Source organism: Papio anubis, chromosome 18 (assembly GCF_008728515.1).
Source record: "Papio anubis isolate 15944 chromosome 18, Panubis1.0, whole genome shotgun sequence".
Lineage (NCBI taxonomy): Eukaryota > Metazoa > Chordata > Mammalia > Primates > Cercopithecidae > Papio > Papio anubis.
In genome coordinates, this window is record NC_044993.1 from 20,298,693 (window position 1) to 20,316,454 (window position 17,762).

The window sequence follows — 17,762 nt, forward strand, 5'->3', positions numbered from 1 at the left end:
ACCACCTAAAATGTTTGAGTATTGAAGGCATATGATTTCAGCATTTTATAGTCCCAACTATGACACAGTCATGTGGTATGGATCTTGAGGACAGCCTTCTCATCAAGCTCCAATATACTAAAATATACAAGTCAATAAGAACCATTTCTTTCTGGATATGAATATAATTTAACAATTACTGCCTTGCAAAGCATGTAATCCTAGAGTCGAACGGTTATATTAAAAAATTTCCCTGTAGATATGGCAAAATTCAAAGATAGAAAAACAGCTCCTAAAACAAATTGCTATAAACTCTCTTAAGAACTCATTGTGGGCCGGGCGCGGTGGCTCAAGCCTGTAATCCCAGCACTTTGGGAGGCCGAGATGGGCGGATCACGAGGTCAGGAGATCAAGACCATCCTGGCTAACACGGTGAAACCCCGTCTCTACTAAGAAATACAAAAAATAGCCGGGCGAGGTGGCAGCGCCTGTAGTCCCAGCTACTCGGGAGGCTGAGGCCGGAGAATGGCGTGAACCCGGGAGGCGGAGCTTGCAGTGAGCTGAGATCCAGCCACTGCACTCCAGCCTGGGTGACAGCGCGAGACTCCATCTCAAAAAAAAAAAAAAAAAAAAAAAAAGAACTCATTGTGATAAAATATGTAACACCTCGCTCAAGAAAAAAAAACTAACACATTCACAGGATGATCTCTATTGGGACTTAAGAAGTGAAAAATTTAACATTGGAGGACTGATTTGAAAAGAATGTTTCCTTGCCCTTCTGATCCCTTGTTTTGCAAAACTATACATCATTTCTAAGTAGAGCTTTACCAATAGAAGACATTAGTCCTTGAGAACTCTCAGCAAAGGGTATTTTGTCTTTTAAGAGTAATTTTGTCATCACATTCTACGATTTCTTTCAAAAGATTATGTTACAAAGTGTAAGTGTTATACAAAAACAGGAAATAAGCCAAGCGCAGTAGCTGGTGGCTCACGCCTGTAATCCCAGCACTTTGGGAGGCCAAGGCAGGCAGATCACCTGAGGTCAGGAGTTCGAGACCAGCCTGGCCAACATGGTGAAACCCCGTCTCTACTAAAAATACAAAAATTAGCCAGGCGTGGTGGTGGGTGCCTGTAATCCCAGGTACTCAGAAGGCTGAGGCAGGAGGAGAATCGCTTGAACCCAGGAGGCAGAGGTTGCAGAGCCGAGATCGCGCCACTGCATTTCAACTTGGGTGAGAGAGCAACACTCCGTTTCCCCCACCAAAAACAAAACAAAACAAAACAAAACAAAACAACCCAACACAACGCACAGGAAATCAGGAAATAACCAGACAAAATTCTTTGGTAAATAGCAATCACTGCTTGTCTAAAGGACATCAGGATCCCAATCCAAACTTTAATAAATTAGGTAGTAGGTATGGAAGGGATATTAAATAATTCTTAAAAATAAAAATTTTAATTTACTATAATCAACTATATTTCATAATTATAAACAATATATTCTTTTTAGTTTCTCTCCCATAAAAGAGGTAAACTGTATGTTACATAATACATTATATAACAGAAAACTGTATGTATAATAAAATTCAGTAGCATCTGGGAGAAAAAAATATAACTTTAAATGCAATTAATAGACTGCTTCTAACATGTAAAATTTACCAGATTCCAAAAGTTAAGCTTCTTAAGTTAAAAATGAAGTTTAAAAAACACGTTAAGCCTCTATGGAGACAATTTTATTTGTTTTAAAAAACAGATCAAATCCTTTGAAAGCAAATGTCATCACATCAACACTTTCATCTATGGAATACTAAATATCTACTTAAAAAATGAGAAAGATCTTTTTTTTTTTTGAGACAGAGTCTCGCTCTCTCGCCAGGCTGGAATGCAGTGGCGCGATCTCTGCTCACTGCAAGCTCCACCTCCTGGGTTCACGCCATTCTCCTGCCTCAGCCTCCCGAGTAGCTGGGACTACAGGTGATTGCCACCGCGCCCAGCTAATTTTTTGTATTCTTGGTAGAGACGGGGTTTCACCATGTTAGCCAGGACGGTCTTGATCTCCTGACCTCGTGATCCGCCCGCCTCAGCCTCCCAAAGTGCTGGGATTGAAGGCGTGAGCCACCGCGCCTGGTCAACATTTTTTATAGTATACTTTCGAACTATTAATATTTTTTTTTTACCATGTACATTTTAAACTACTCATTCAAAAAAAATGTAATGGGGAACTGGTCAAGTTACTAGACCTATTTGAATACAAGATTTGACTAGTAAAGCATTTGAACTATTATCTAGATAATATCTATTGAATAAATGAATGAAATGGTGCCCACTTTTTTAGTCAGGTTAGGATTTGTATGCACTTTATCTCTTGAACTGATGGCAGATTAAGTGATAAAACAGCTAACCAAGAAGTAAATACATCATCAAAAGAGGGAATTCACAGACCACGAATATTTATAGGTTACCTGCTAAAGAGCAGGCAAGCAGGCAGGCAAACTGGCACAGAGAGCACTAAGTCTGTTTCTAAGGTGAGTTTCCATAACCAAAAACAGACCAGAAAAATGTTAAGTCAAATATAAGTAGAAGATTGATGGCTCTCAGCATGAGGGTTAATCCAGCAAGGAAGAGATTCACAAAGACAAATGGTTTTTAATTCTAGTTAGTTATTTTTGATTGAAGCAGGTAAAACAAAAATCTGTTGATAGATCTTTAAGTTTTTAAGTCTTTAGGTTTTCAGTATAATAATTCTGGGCCTTCAACTCAGGTACTATCCATCTAACAATAAAACAATGGTGACCATTAATTATTTACCTGTGTTATAAAAGTAATATGAAAGGTGTTTTCTAAAAGAATTAGGGAATGGTTACTGATTTATATACTGGAATAGCAACATTTTGAGTGTTTCTTGGGGGGCAGTAGGGAAGGTGCGGTTCAGACAGGAAGTAGATATGGGGTTGTGGAGGTGGGAGAGGAGACAGGTAGAAATAGAGGAAAGGAGAAGAAGGAAAATGGAAATGAAAACTCCCCCCCATAGGCTGAAGATACCTTTAATTCAACTTTTAAAAATCACTTCTTCATAAAGATTCAGAAACCCTGAACCAAGAGAAAGGAAGGTAACCAATGAAATGAACTCCACTTCCATTTCTTAATGATGAATGGTTAAACCAGAGATAAAATATGAAGAAAAGAGACAGCTACATCCTAGACACCAAGTGCCTATTTAAACCTCTGTAAGAAATAAATGTGAGAGATCAAGAATTTATTCCTGGAACTGAAGTCAGGTTGGAATATTCGCTCTATAAAAACCTAAGTAGGTGGTCTTGAAAATGTTCCAAAAGGCCTTTCTTGCCTGATCTGCCTAAAGTAGAGCAGAGTGACTAGAGACACAATAGCCAGACTCTTTACTTGATGAAGACATGGCCCTTGAGTACAGTGACATGAGGAAAACTGGATTGAAAACACTGCCTTTAGTCATTTTTTAACCCAGATAGGGGCTAAACTACATTTGGAGACTTCTAAATTATTACAGAACTCGGTGAGCTTAAATGCTTTTTCTATATTTCTTACAAAAAAATCTAAGGTTCAATAGTTGTTTTGGTTTTTTTGTTTTGTTTTGTTTTGTTTGAGATGGGGTCACGCTGTGTGACCCAGATGGAAGTGCAATGGTGTTACCATGGCATACTGCAGCCTCAAATTCCTGGGCTCAAGCTATCCTCCAGCCTCAGCCTCCCCAGTAGCTGGGACTGGAGGCACACATTACCATGTGCAGCTAATTTTATGATTTTTTAAAAATAGAGACAGGGTCTCACCATGTTGCCCAGGCTGGTCTCCAACTGCTGGGCTCAAGCGATCCTCCCATCTCAGCCTCCCAAAGTGTAGGGATTACAGGCGTGAGCCACTGCACCTGGATGGCTCAATAGTTTTAATTCAGCTGAGAAATTTCTAATTCTTTGGCCTATAGAAGGCAGACAATGCTTATCACTGAAGAGAATTAAATTTTCCTAAGTTTTCAAATGAAAAGATGGGCATATCATTCAGCAAAAAGTTTGGGCTTAGCTACCTACTTATCACCTAGATTACTTAAACTGCAAATTCCTAAACCCCATCTCCAGAGATTCCAAATCAGTAGGAGTGGAAGCCCAAGAAATAAACATTTCCTATATATTTTCATGTACATGCCAAGGGATTCCAATTGAGGTGATACAAGAACAGAATTTGGGGAACATTGTTCTACATTCCTAAGAATGGTCCTAACTATACTACCAAGAAAGAAAAACAGCAACAAGAAGCAATTTGTAGACTTCTGGACATTGTAATTGCAAACATATTTTTTCTATTGTTTTAATATAAAAGATGCTCTCATAGTTGCTGTGCAGAAATGTGTTATGGCTCCTATATCCCTTGAATCAGATGTTGACCTCTGAGAGTGGTATTTTCTGGACATGTTCGATATACATATCAAGGCCATGCGTAGTTCAAATTTTACCATAATAACACAAGTTATTAAGAGTAAGCAACAACAAAAAATGATGGCTGCTTACCTCCAGGGAAGGGGAACTAAGACACTGAGAGCTGGAGATAGGAGGAAACTTTTTACAGAATACTGTTTTGAACTATTTAATTTTTTTTTTTAAAGGATTCAAGAATGGGTAATACATGTGTTAGGAGGAGAGGACAAACAACCAACAGTTGTTACAAAGTGTTTTAAGAACCATTTCATTCCCCCTTCAGAAACAATTCAATAGTTCAGAGTAGCAGTCTAGCAAGATGGAAGAGTTAATTTACACAAACACTCTGGATTGCAGGGCAACAGATGGCAGACACTGTTAAGCAAGCAATCTCTTGAGTTAATAGAATTCTTGTGTCTAGGCCAACTTTAATTGCTGTGTCAAACCTATTCAGTAATTCCAGCTCAATGAGGAATGGGAAGCAAGCAGCAAGGAGGAGAAAAAGGGGAGGGAGGCAGCATCACTTTCCTATGTTCTAGGTGGCACCTAAACTGCTGTCCCTTTAAATTAGAGTGCTGTGTAACAGCTATCTGAAGGACAGAAATTAAGGAAAAGTGTTAGGGAAGAAGGGAAATGAACCACCTAGCATGTGGGAGGCAGAAAATGGTTCCATATTTTCTTCCTGGTATGCAGTGCAGTACACATTAAAGTTTTCAAACACTCAAATACTTAGTCTTTTGTTTTCGCTGTATTACTAAGTAACCGGGAAGGGTGTGAGCCTATTTGAGCCTACAGGATAAAAGAATTAAATTTGGAAAATAAGTACAGAAAGGCCTCTGTGTTACAGATAAAGAAGATAAACTATAAGAAACAAAACAACTTTGAAATTATTTTTTTCCAACACAGAAACAATTATTATCATTTGTTCTACATAATGTAAAAGTAAGGTATTTTTCTATAACTGAACCCATAAACTAATGTCTTTCAAAACCACACAAGGCATAGCTTTGGAGTTTCAGGGTTTTTTTGGTTTTTTTTTTTTTTGAGACGGAGTCTCGCTCTGTCGCCCAGGCTGGAGTGCAGTGGCGCAATCTTGGCTCACTGCAAGCTCCACCTACCGGGTTCATGCCATTCTCCTGCCTCAGCCTCCTGAGTAGCTGGGACTATAGGCACCTACCACAGCGCCCAGCTCATTTTTTGTATTTTTAGTAGAGACGGGGTTTCACCGTGGTCTCAATCTCCTGACCTTGTGATCTGCCCACCTCGGCCCCCCAAAATGCTGGGATTACAGATGTGAGCCACCATGCCCGGCCGAGTTTCAGTTGTTTTTTTTTTAAAAAGCATATAGAAGCATTAGCAAAATGTTTCCTGCCGTTCAAGACTCAGCTATTCTTTTTTTCCTGAGATGACACCAAGTCCAAATTCCTGAAAAATAGGATTTTTGCTTGGGGAAAAAGGAAATACTTTGTAACTTCTCTTGTTAAGAAAAAATGTTCCAAAAAGCAGTTCTACTTGAGTAAACAGAAATATAAGCACAGAAGACAAACCAATGACTTCTTACCTTGCTACCATTTTCAGGTTTAAGGTCACTCTGTTAAAAAAAAAGGAAAACAAATAATATTTTAAGACATATCCAAATGAATTCTCATTATATGCTTGTTTCTAACTTTGGAATATGAGACTGTATTCTGGTGATAGTGAATTCCCTGGGAGACTTGAGGATCATAGAAAGATACCCCTACTCTGAGCATATCACAGTCCCTTGTTAGCATGGTATATACAGACAGTTTTAAAAGTCCATAATTACTACCTTTAGCAAGGAGCTTGCAAAAACAAGCAAACCACTATTTTAGGTAGAGGTATTATTAACTGCGTTACAATAATAAATCAACACATAAAAATAATCCACAATCAGTTCCCTTAGCTTTTTAGAGATACTACATGTGCTATCTGGCAAAGAAGCTATATCCTAACACAGTAAGACTGGATAATTTTGGAGAAAATTTAGCCTGATGGCTAGGTTGAATGAATTTCCATCTTTTTTTTTTTTTTTTTTTTTTGAGACAGAGTCTCGCTCTGTCGCCCAGGCTGGAGTGCAGTGGTGCAATTTTGGCACACTTCAACCTCTGCCTCCCAGGTTCAAGCAATTCTCATGCCTCAGCTTCCCAAGTAGATGGAATTACAAGGGTGCCTCACCACACCCGGCTAATTTTTGTATTTTTTAGTAGAGGCAGGGTTTCACCATGTTGGCCAGGTTGGTCTCGAACTCCTGACCTCAAGTGATCCGCCTGCCTTGGCCTCCCAAAGTACTGGGATGACAGGTGTGAGCCACCACACCCGGCCAATAATTCATTTCTTCATCCTGTTCTGCAGCTATTGAGTAGTTTTCTCTGCATAAGGGTTGCTAGCACTGATAGTTCTTACCGGATGGATATCACCAATATAGTACTGCTTTAGCATTTCTCTGGCATCAGAGGAGTGTCCTACATCTTCAAAGCTTTCACTTGCATCTACACCAGCTTGTTCCAGCAGAACCTCTTCTCCTCCAGGGTGCTACAAGGAAAATATATTTACTGAACCGAGGGTTCTCTAAAAAGCAAACCAACAAGTTACTTTCCCATACCCCTTTCTTCCTTTCTCCCTTTATTAGAAATAATAGAACAAATTGACACTGTGTGCTGCCCGGTAAGAGGCAATGGGAAGAACATAGCATAACTTCTGTGATACTGTGGTCAAAAATGCATAATATGGGGATTACTGTGAGGACACCTAGGACAACCACAAATTTAGAAATATTCTACAAAATCTCTCTGGACAGGTCTGGCCTGTATCTCTAAAGATACCACCATCATGAGAAAGTAAAAGAAAGAGTGAAGAAATTGTTCCAGATTGAAGGAGGCTAGAGAGACATGACAACTGGGAACAATGTGCAATCCTAGGTTGGTTCCTTTTGCCAATATTATTAAGATAACTGCAGAAACCTGACTGAGGACTCCAGGCAAAGGGTATATGCAATTCTTTATTATATTCTTGCAACTTTTCTGTAACTTTGAAATTGTTTCAAATTAAAAAGTTAACTAGGCCAGGCGTGGTGGCTCATGCCTGTAATCCCAGCACTTAGGGAGGCCAAGACGGGCAGATCACTTGAGGTCAGGAGTTCGAGACCAGCCTGCTCAACTTGGTGAAACCCTGTCTGTACTAAAAATACAAAAAGTGCCAGGCATGGTGGTGGCGGGTGCCTGTAGTCCCAGCTACTCAGGAGGCCGAGGTAGCAGAATTGCTTAAACCTGGGAGGGGGAGGTTGCAGTGCGCCAAGATCACGCCACTGCACTCCAGCCTGGGCAAAAGAGCGAGACTCTGACTCAAAATAAGTGAAGAAATAGATAAGTTAACTATATAAAGTAGTGCCTCAGGAAGCAGATTCTGTAACTATCAGCTATGTGACCCTGCACAAGTTATTAAGAAATTGAGATGTCTTTGGTTCCTTACTTGTAAAATGGAAATGTTAGTAAGAGTACCTGTCTTGACAACTATTGTACATATTAAATGAGATAAGCGTATAGAACACTTTGTACTCCAGAAGAGCATAATATAACACCATCTACGATTTTTAAATGTAGATACATATATGCATATTTATACCCCTGCATAAAATATCTCTAGACATGGTGAAAGAACCTAGTGGCTGGGAGATAGGGTGGAAGGAAGACTTAACCACATACTCTCCTGAAATTGTGTTTTGTTTGTTTGTTTGTTTTTTGAGACGGAGTTTCACTCTTGTTGCCCACGCTGGAGGCACTGCACTCCAGCCTAGGCGACAGAGCGAGACTCCATCTCAAAAAATAAAATAAAATAAAATAAAAAATAAATAAACTGTAAATGTTACTTCCCAGTCACAGTCACTAGCCAATGAGCTCCCTGAGGATGAGGATAACTTCTATTTTTATCTCCTAAAAGGTCTCCACCCAATGAGTGGGTCTCGCATCCTAGTATTTAAGAATGCTATTTTAAAGCAAGAGTAAGACAGCCACCATTCATTTGTTATTATATCTGAAACTCTCAGGTGTGGTGTGTTCTTTGTTGTGGAACTAAGTCATCAGTTCTGGAATTATGTCCCAATTTGTTCTATATATCTAAACTATGAACGCTATTTTTTCATTTTGACACATCCCAACTATTGTGTTGCCTTTCAAAGTAAAAGGACAACAAAGCTCTGTAGTAGATTACGACATTTCAGGGAATGACTGAATTTATGACTTGCTACACAGTTCTTTCTAGAAAGTACTTTCACTTTCATCAATCTCTCGCCACTTATAAAAAAGAGAAATCACACCACTTTTTAAAAATATCAAGTAAAAATTATATATTCACTGTGGTAAATCTGGAAAAAAGAATAATCAACTAGAGTCCTGGAACAGAAATAAGTCCAGTTAACAATTTGGTGCATAAAATTTCATTTCCTGTGTATTCTTTCAATCATTTCAGCCATTAGTCTACAATGTTTTATTGAATCCTTACTATTTTGTGTGGTAGGCAGTAATAAATAGAAGTCTTTTCTGTTCTCACAAAGTGAATTCATATAGTACATAATGTTTTATAGCCTGCTTTTTTTTTCACTGAAGCAAGTGGGGGTCAGAGTGATCAAACAAAATTCTTTGGTTTAATAACTTTCACTCTAAAATGTGATCTTAATAGAGATGGCTTAGAACAAGCAAAAAGATGTCAGGCAGCTCTTGGTTTCTGTTTAGAACTCCATAGTCTCCAGACATAGTGAGTGAAAATCAAACGGATAGAGGGCTGCTGTGGGCCACTGGAGGCCCAGCTGGAGGAGCTGAAATCAGTGCACTAGGCCCAAGGCTGTAGCAGGGTCCTGGCCAGTCTTAGGTCAAGATAATACCCAGGCTGAGGGAGCATGAGAAGGCATCGAGGAGAACTTAAAGAGCCCCAGCACCCCAGGAGAAGCCAGACCAGCTCTCAGTGAAGGAGCTACTGTTCAACTCCAGCATCAGCCACTGGATGGTCCTGCCCATATTTATCATCTCCTTCTTCTCAGACATGATCTGCCACTACATGTTCACCCTGGTACAGAGCGACAAGAAGCTCACCCAGGAGCAAGTTTCTGAACAGTTAAGTCCTAATTTGAAGCAGAGCCTTCAGTGAAAATGGAAATTACATTCCCAAAAAGTATTTTCTTGACATGAGAATATTACATCGACAACCCAGAGGATAAAAATATCACCACTTCCTCCCACTATGCTCTCAGGCATGATGAAAGGAAATATAACAAATGTCATCCCTATGATTACTTGTGAATGGGTCAACATGACATATTCAGGCATTGTTGCAACCAAGGTCCTATTTCCACTGACCCTCTATTTTCTGTTGTTGTTTGTTTGTTTGTTTTGAGACGGAGTCTAGCTCTGTCGCCCAGGCTGGACTGCAATGGCACCATCTCGGCTCACTGCAACCTCCGCCTCCCAAGTTCAAGCGATTCTCCTGCCTCAGCCTCCCAAGTAGCTGGGATTACAGGTGCCTGCCACCATGCCCGGCTAATTTTTGTGTTTTTAGTAGAGACAGGGTTTCACCGCATTGGCCAGGCTGGTCTCAAACTCCTGACCTCAGGTGATCCACCCGCCTTGGCATCCTAAAGTGCTGGGATTACACTGCGCCCAGCCGACCCTCTGGTTTTAAGCCTATCCTGCAGCAAGTTATCAAACTACTCACATTAGATCCACCCTGAATGAGCTCTGTATCCTGGTATTTCCTCAACATATTTGGGCTTCAGAGAATTTACTGTGATTCTGGGCCAAGATAATGGCAATTGACCAATAAGAAATGAGGCAGGAGCAGATAACCAGAGCAGCCATGCCCATGCCCACAGACACCAGCAAATCTTCCAAGACAAAGTAGAAAGTTTTGGAGCTGACGCATTACCAATGGACACCAGATGATGTCAAAGAGCTCATGGGCAAAGACCTTCACTTTGAAGGAAGTCCAAAAAGGAGTTACAAGACCAAGTGCCATGGCTCACGCCTATAATCCCAGCACTTTGGGAGGCTGAAGAGGACAGATCACTTGAGGCCAGGAGTCTGAGACCAGTCCAGCCAACGTGGTGAAACCCTGTCTCTACTAAAAGTACAAAAATTAGCTGGGCATGCTGGCACTCGCCTGTAATCCCAACTATTCCGGAAAACCACTTGAACCTGGGAGGTGAAGGTTGCTAGTGGGCCACGATCGCGCCACTGCACTCCAGCCTGGGCAACAGAGTGAAGCTCTGTCACAAAATAAATAAATAAATAAATAAATAAAGAGTTACAAACCTCTATTTTTTGAAGACCAAGCAGTAAAGATTAGCTCTGCCAGAACTTGGAGTAGCCTTTAACCTGCTAACTTGTGTTTGAGCTAGAGCCTCTCAGAATTAAAAAAAGGAAAAAAAAAAAAAAAAGATAGCTAGGCACAATGGTTCACACCTGTAATCCCAACACTTTGGGAGGCCAAGGCGGGATGATTGCTTGAGGCCAGGAATTCAAGACCAACCTGGGCAACCAAGCAAGACCCCGTTCTCCACAAAAAAAATTTTTTTAATTTAAAAATTATCCAGGCATGGTGGCCTGTAGTCCTGGCTACTCAGGAAGCTGAATTAGGAGGATCACCCAGGAGCCAAGGAATTCAAGGCTGTGGCACCACTGCACTGCAGCCTGGGCAACGGAACGAGACCCTGTGTCTAAAAAAATTAAAAATACAATACATAAATATTAAAAAATAAAAAATAATAATTTAAAAAGAAAGATATATGAGCCTCTCAGCATACAGCAAGGATCATTCTTATCTGAGCCTGGTTTCCCTTTATGCCTGAAACTAGAAAAAATGAAGGGTGTGTGCTGGATGATTTACAGCCAAAGAGCCATTTTAAAAATGTTTTACATTTTCCTTCTGGTGACTCTAGAAATGAAAGGCAGAGAAAGGGGAAAACTTAAGCTAGCCAAAATATAAACATTTACCAAAAATTCAATCTTTGAAAAAGCATTATTATTTTCTGAAAGATTTCATGGAAACCAAAAAAAAAAGGGCTGGGTGCGGTGGCTCACGCCTGTAATCCCAGCATTTTGGGAGGCCGAGGCGGGCGGATCACGAGGTCAGGAGATCGAGACCATCTGGCTAACACGGTGAAACCCCGTCACTACTAAAAATACAAAAAATTAGCCAGGCGTCGTGGCAGGCACTTGTAGTCCCAGCTACTCAGGAGGCTGAGGCAGAAGAATGGCAAGAACCCAGGAGGCGGAGCTTGCAGTGAGCCGAGACTGCACCACTGCACTCCAGCCTGGACAACAGAACAATACTCTCTCTCAAAAAAAAAAAAAAAAAAAAGCATTATTAATTATAACTAATTATTATATGCAGTCTGACTTTTAATCACAGTAAGCTCCTATTTTCTTAGGATCCAAGCACCCTGCATTTTTATATTTAATTGTGTTAGTATTTTTATAACTTTCTTTACAAAAGTAATAATTTTCATTATCAAAAATTTAGAAACTATAGATAAGCAAAATGAATCTCCCTGTATTGTTCATTTTGAGCCTACAGGATGACATGAAGAGCAAATATGTGAAAACTTCATTCACACAAACTCTTTTCAGACAGATTATCCAGGGCCAGGAGACGTAGCAAACCTTCTATATATATTAATACTATCCAGGGAAAATTAGTGACTCTGACATACTGCTACATCTATTTCCCATCTAGGGAACTTTCAGGACCATCAAAGACAGGTTAAGTAATGGGAAGTTCTTGATCTAGAGTTGAGAATATTATCAAACCCCCTGGAAAAAAAATGAGTTTCTATACTGTATATGTCCAGTCAGTTGAACTAAAAACCCCAAATATTCTAGATAAGAGTTTACATAACTTTTTAAGAAGGCAAAGAGATCAACTGCTGGCAGACATATAGGTGGGGGTTGTACAGGAATTTTTCTGTCTGGAATAAATGTCCAGGGAAGTGGCAGGGTACCATTTCTGTACCAACGGGTAGATGAAATTTGTATAATGAGCACTGTAATCAAGAAAGAAGTGACTCTTGACTACAAATTAAACCACCTCGCTTTCTCTTTAAGAAACAAACCAAAGAGAAGCAAGGCCAGGTCATGGTGGCTCATGCCTGTAATCCCAGCATTTTGGGAGGCCGAGGTGGGCGGATCACAAGGTCAGGAGATCGAGACCATCCTGGCCAACATGGTGAAACCCCGTCTCTACTAAAAACACAAAAAATTAACTGTACATAGTGGCATGTGCCTGTAGTCCCAGCTACTCAGGAGGCTGAGGCAGGAGAATCACTTGAACCTGGGAGGCGGAGGTTGCAGTGAGCCAAGATCGTGCCACTGCACCCCAGCCTGGACAACAGAACAAGACTCTATCTCAAAAAAAAAAAAAAAAAAAGAGAAGTAAAACTGGGAAATCAGAATATCTGTGGACTGTATTAATGTCAATATCCTGGTTGTGATATAGTACTAAAGTCTTGCAAAATGTTACAAATGGGAGAAGAGTACAAAGGATCTCTATTATTTCTTACAACTACATATGAATTTACAATTATCTCAATAAAAATTTCCATTAAAAAAGAAACCAAATGAAGGCCAGGCACAGCAGCTAATGCTTGTAATCCCAGCACTTTGGGAGGTCAAGGTGGGAGGATTGCTTGAGCCTGGGAGTTCATGACCATCCTGGACAAGTGAGACGCTATCTCTTTAAAAAATAAAAATAAAAAATCAAACGAGATCCCCTAAATATATACTCAAATGTGTAACAGATATACGTATTTACACACACACACACACACACACACAACACACAGGCCATAGCTGCATTATTCATTACAGTCCCAAACTGGAAATAGCCCAAACGTCTACAGCAGACTATGTATAAATTGAGATATAATCATACAATGGAATCCTAACCTGCAATGAAAAAGAATGAACCACTGCCACATACACAACACATGAGAATGCAATATGTTGAACTGAAGAAACCAGACACAAAAGAATATACACTGTGAAATTTCCATTTATAAAAAGTTCAAACACAGGCAAAATGAACCTATGCTGTTATGGTAATACAGTGGGTACCTCTGGGGATGAGGGAGAACCAGATGGTGGTTATACAAGTGTGCTCACTTACTACAGTGACATCTTATGGCTAAATTTCAAAAATATAGGCAGTATGTAAAGTAGTCAAATTCGTAGAAACACAAAGTAGAATGTGACTGCCAGGCACTGGGGAAAGGAAAAAATGGGAATTTATTTAATGAGTATAGTCTCATTTTTGCAAGATGTAAAAGTTCTGAAGAACCTGATTCACAACAATATTCAATATTCAAAATTCAAAACAATTGAACTGTACACTTAAAAATGTTTAAGATAGGCCAGGTGCAGTGGCTCAGGCCTATAATCCCAGGACTTTGGGAGGCTGAGGCAGGAGGATCAGTAGAGGCCAGGGGTTGAAGACCAGCCTTGGCAACACAGCAAGACCCCTATCTATATTAAAAATAAAGAAAAAAAATTGGCCAGGTATGATGGTGCACACCTGTAGTCCCAGCTACTTGGCAGGCTGAGGCAGAAAAACTGCTTGAGCCCAGGAGTTCGGGGCTGCAATGAGCTATGATCACACCACTGCACTCGAGCCTGAGTGACAGAGCAAGACCGTGTGTTTAAAACAAACAAATGTTTAAGATGGTAGATTTCGGCTCACACCTGTAATCCAGCACTTGGGGAGGCTGAGGCAGGTAGATCACTTGAGGTTGGGAGTTTGAGACCAGCCTGGCCAACATGGCGAAACCTCATCTCTACTGAAAATACAAAAATCAGCTTGGTGTGGTGGCCTGCACCTGTAATTCCAGCTACTCAGGAGGCTGAGGCAGGAAAATCACTTGAACCCAGGAGGCGGAGGTTACAGTGAGGACAGATCACGCCACTGCACTCCAGCCTGGGTGACAGAGTGAGACTGTCTCAAAAAAACAAAAACAAAACAAAACAAAAAAGATGGTAGATGTCATGCTGTTTTTACCATAATATAAACTTTTAAGTAAAATACAATTAAAAATAGAAATAGGCTGGGCGCGGTGGCTCACGACTGTAATCCCAGCACTTTGGGAGGCCAAGGCGGGCGGATCATGAGGTCAGGAGTTCCAGACCATCTTGGCCAATACAGTGAAACCCCATCTCTACTAAAAATATCAAAATTAGCTTGGCCGGGCGCGGTGGCTCAAGCCTGTAAGCCCAGCACTTTGGGAGGCCGAGACGGGCGGATCACGAGGTCAGGAGATCGAGACCATCCTGGCTAACACGGTGAAACCCATCTCTACTAAAAAAAAATACAAAAAACTAGCCGGGTGAGGTGGCGGGCGCCTGTAGTCCCAGCTACTCGGGAGGCTGAGGCAGGAGAATGGCGTGAACCCGGGAGGCGGAGCTTGCAGTGAGCTGAGATCCGGCCACAGCACTCCAGCCTGGGTGACAGAGTGAGACTCCGTCTCAAAAAAAAAAAATTAGCTAGGTGTGGCGGTGGGCACCTGTAGTCACAGCTCTTCAGGAGGCTGAGGCAGGAGAATCGCTTGAACCCAGGAGGCAGAGGTTGCAGTGAGCCAAGATCGAGCTCTCAGTTGATTTTTCACAAGGATGCCAAGTCGATTCAGTGGAGGAAAGAACAGTCTTTTCAACAAATGATGCTGGGAAACTGGATTTCCACATGCAAAGGAAAGAAGTTGAACCCCTATCCCACACCATATTAGAAAAATTAACTCAAAATGGATCAATAACCTAAATATAAAAGCTAAAATCATAAAACTCTCAGAGAAAACATAAGGGTAAATGTTCATGACCTTGAGATTGGCAATGGATTCTTAGATATGATACCAAAAGCATGGGAAACAACAACAAAAAACAGATAAATTGGACTCCATCAAAATAAAAACTTTTGAGCATCAAAAGACATTAAGAGTAAAAAGACAATCTACAGAATGTGAGAAAATATTTACAAATCATATATCTGATCAAGAATTAATATCCAGAATATATAAAGAACTGTAACCTAACAATAAAGACACTCCAATTTAAAAGTGGGCAGAGAGCCGGGCGCGGTGGCTCACACACCTGTAATCCCAGCACTTTGGGAGGCCGAGGCGGGCGGATCACGAGGTCAGGAGATCGAGACCATCCTGGCTAACACGGTGAAACCCTGTCTCTACTAAAAATACAAAAAATTAGCCGGGCCTGGTGGCGGGCGCCTGTATTCCCAGCTACTCGGGAGGCTGAGGCAGGAGAATGGCGTGAACCCCGGAGGCGGAGCTTGCAGTGAGCCGAGATCGTGCCACTGCACTCCAGCCTGGGCGGCAGAGCGAGACTCCGTCTCAAAAAAAAAAAAAAAAAGAAAAAAAAAAGTGGGCAGAGAAAGAGCTCTCTCACTGTCTCCTTCTCACATCCAAATTTTAAAAAAGGCAAAGAACTCTAGTAGACATTTTTCCAAAGAAAAGATACAAATGACCAATAAGAAGATGAAAAGATGTGCAATATCAGCAGTCATTAAGGAAATGAATTCTGTCAGAAAGGGACTCCCCAAACCAAAAAAAAGAAACGAAAATCAAACCATAACGAGACACCACTTTACACCTGCTAGGATGGCTACAATTAAAAAAACAAAAATCAAAAAATGGGATCTTTGTATATTGCTGGTGGGAATATAAAATAGTGCAGCTGCTGTGGGAAATAGTTTGGAGGTTCCTCAAAAAGCCAAACATAGAATTTCCATATGACCCAACAATTCCACTCTTAGATATGTCCAAATGAATTAAAAACAGACTCACACAGATACTTGTACACCAATGTTCACTGTAGCATTGTTCACAACAGCCAAATGGTAGACAACCCATGCCTATAAACAGATGAATAGATACACAAAATGTGGTATATACATTATTCAGCCTTAAAAATGAATGAAATTCTGATACTACAACATGAATGAACCTTGAAGACATTATGCTAAGTAAAATAAGCCAGATACAACAGGCCAAATAGTGTTGATTCCATTTATATCCTAGAGTAGTCAAATAGATAGAAACAAAAACTAGAACTGTGATTACCAGAGGCTTGGAAGAGGGGGAAATAGGGACTTATAGGTACAGAGTTTCAGGTTGGAATAATGAAAAATTCTGGAGATAGGTGGTAGTGATGACTGCACAGCAATGTGAATGTACTTAATGCCACTGAACTGTACACTTAACAATTAATAAAATGGTAAATTTTATGTTATATATATTTTACAAATAAAAATAAAACAAAACACATTATGCTAAGTGAAAGAAGCCAAATACAAAATGACAAATATTATATGATTCCATTCATATGGGGTACCTAGAAAAGGCAAATTCAATAGAGACAGAAAGTAGATTAGACATTAGCTTGAGTTTGGGGAGAGGAATACGGAGTTATGGCTTGATGGTCAGAGTTTCTGTTTGGGATGGTAATGAAAAAATTTTGGAAATAGATGGTGGTGATGACTGCATAACAGTGTAAACATAATTAACGCCACTGAATTATACAATTAAAAATGGTTAAAATGGCAAATTTTGTTATCTATATTTCACCACAATAAAAGAGAGAGTAAAGTTAGGTTTATATATCTACAATTAATATAAACTAAAAATGTGCTTTTGTCTGAATCGTAACAAGACAGAAGTATATAAGAGGTTTTATGCTCAGTAGTCTAGATTAGCTGTCTATACTATTCAAATCCACTAGACACTCAAAAATTCCTCCCTACTTTTTATTAAGTAAACCTAGTAAGACAGTAGATACTTCCCATTTTCTTCTAGGATTTGCTTTGTATTTAAACCTCGTGTGAACTTGCAAAAAACATTCTTCTAACCTGAATAGCCTTGTACTTTAACACTAATGGACTCTTTGTCTACTTAATATTACGTACACAATTACACAATATTACAAATGAAATGTTTCAAATAAACTATACTGCCGATGAGATTATAAACTGCCAAAAGAGACAAAACAATGATTGTGATCTATTCATTTCTATCTAAGTCAAGCAATAATAATCAAGTGAAATACTTTACAGCTACAAAGGAAATTTCGCAGTGTCCTCTTGTGAAAAATTTTATCCAGTTCAACTGTCCCAAGAATATATGATAGGAATAGGGGAAATCTATTGACTTTTCCTTAAGTTCATTTACTTTACTAAGTACTATTGGAACGCAGACAGAAAATCTGTTTCAACAGAGAAAGAGGACAAATTCCTTATGGAAAATAATACTTCCAGATTACTAATTCTATGGAAATAGGG

General features: G+C 40.0%; 1 protein-coding gene across 2 annotated transcripts in view; it reads right to left on the reverse strand.

The window, feature by feature from the left end:
- LOC101009425 (cytochrome b5 type B) overlaps positions 1-17,762 on the reverse strand; it is a 40,209-nt gene that overhangs the window by 9,940 nt on the left and 12,507 nt on the right. For both annotated transcript variants that reach the window (XM_003917105.3, XM_009196762.3), the window contains exons 2-3: positions 6,849-6,977; positions 5,986-6,015 (exon numbers count right to left, since the gene is read on the reverse strand). In XM_003917105.3, the coding sequence (XP_003917154.1) occupies positions 5,986-6,015; positions 6,849-6,977 (159 nt within the window). The remainder of the gene's footprint in view (positions 1-5,985; positions 6,016-6,848; positions 6,978-17,762) is intronic.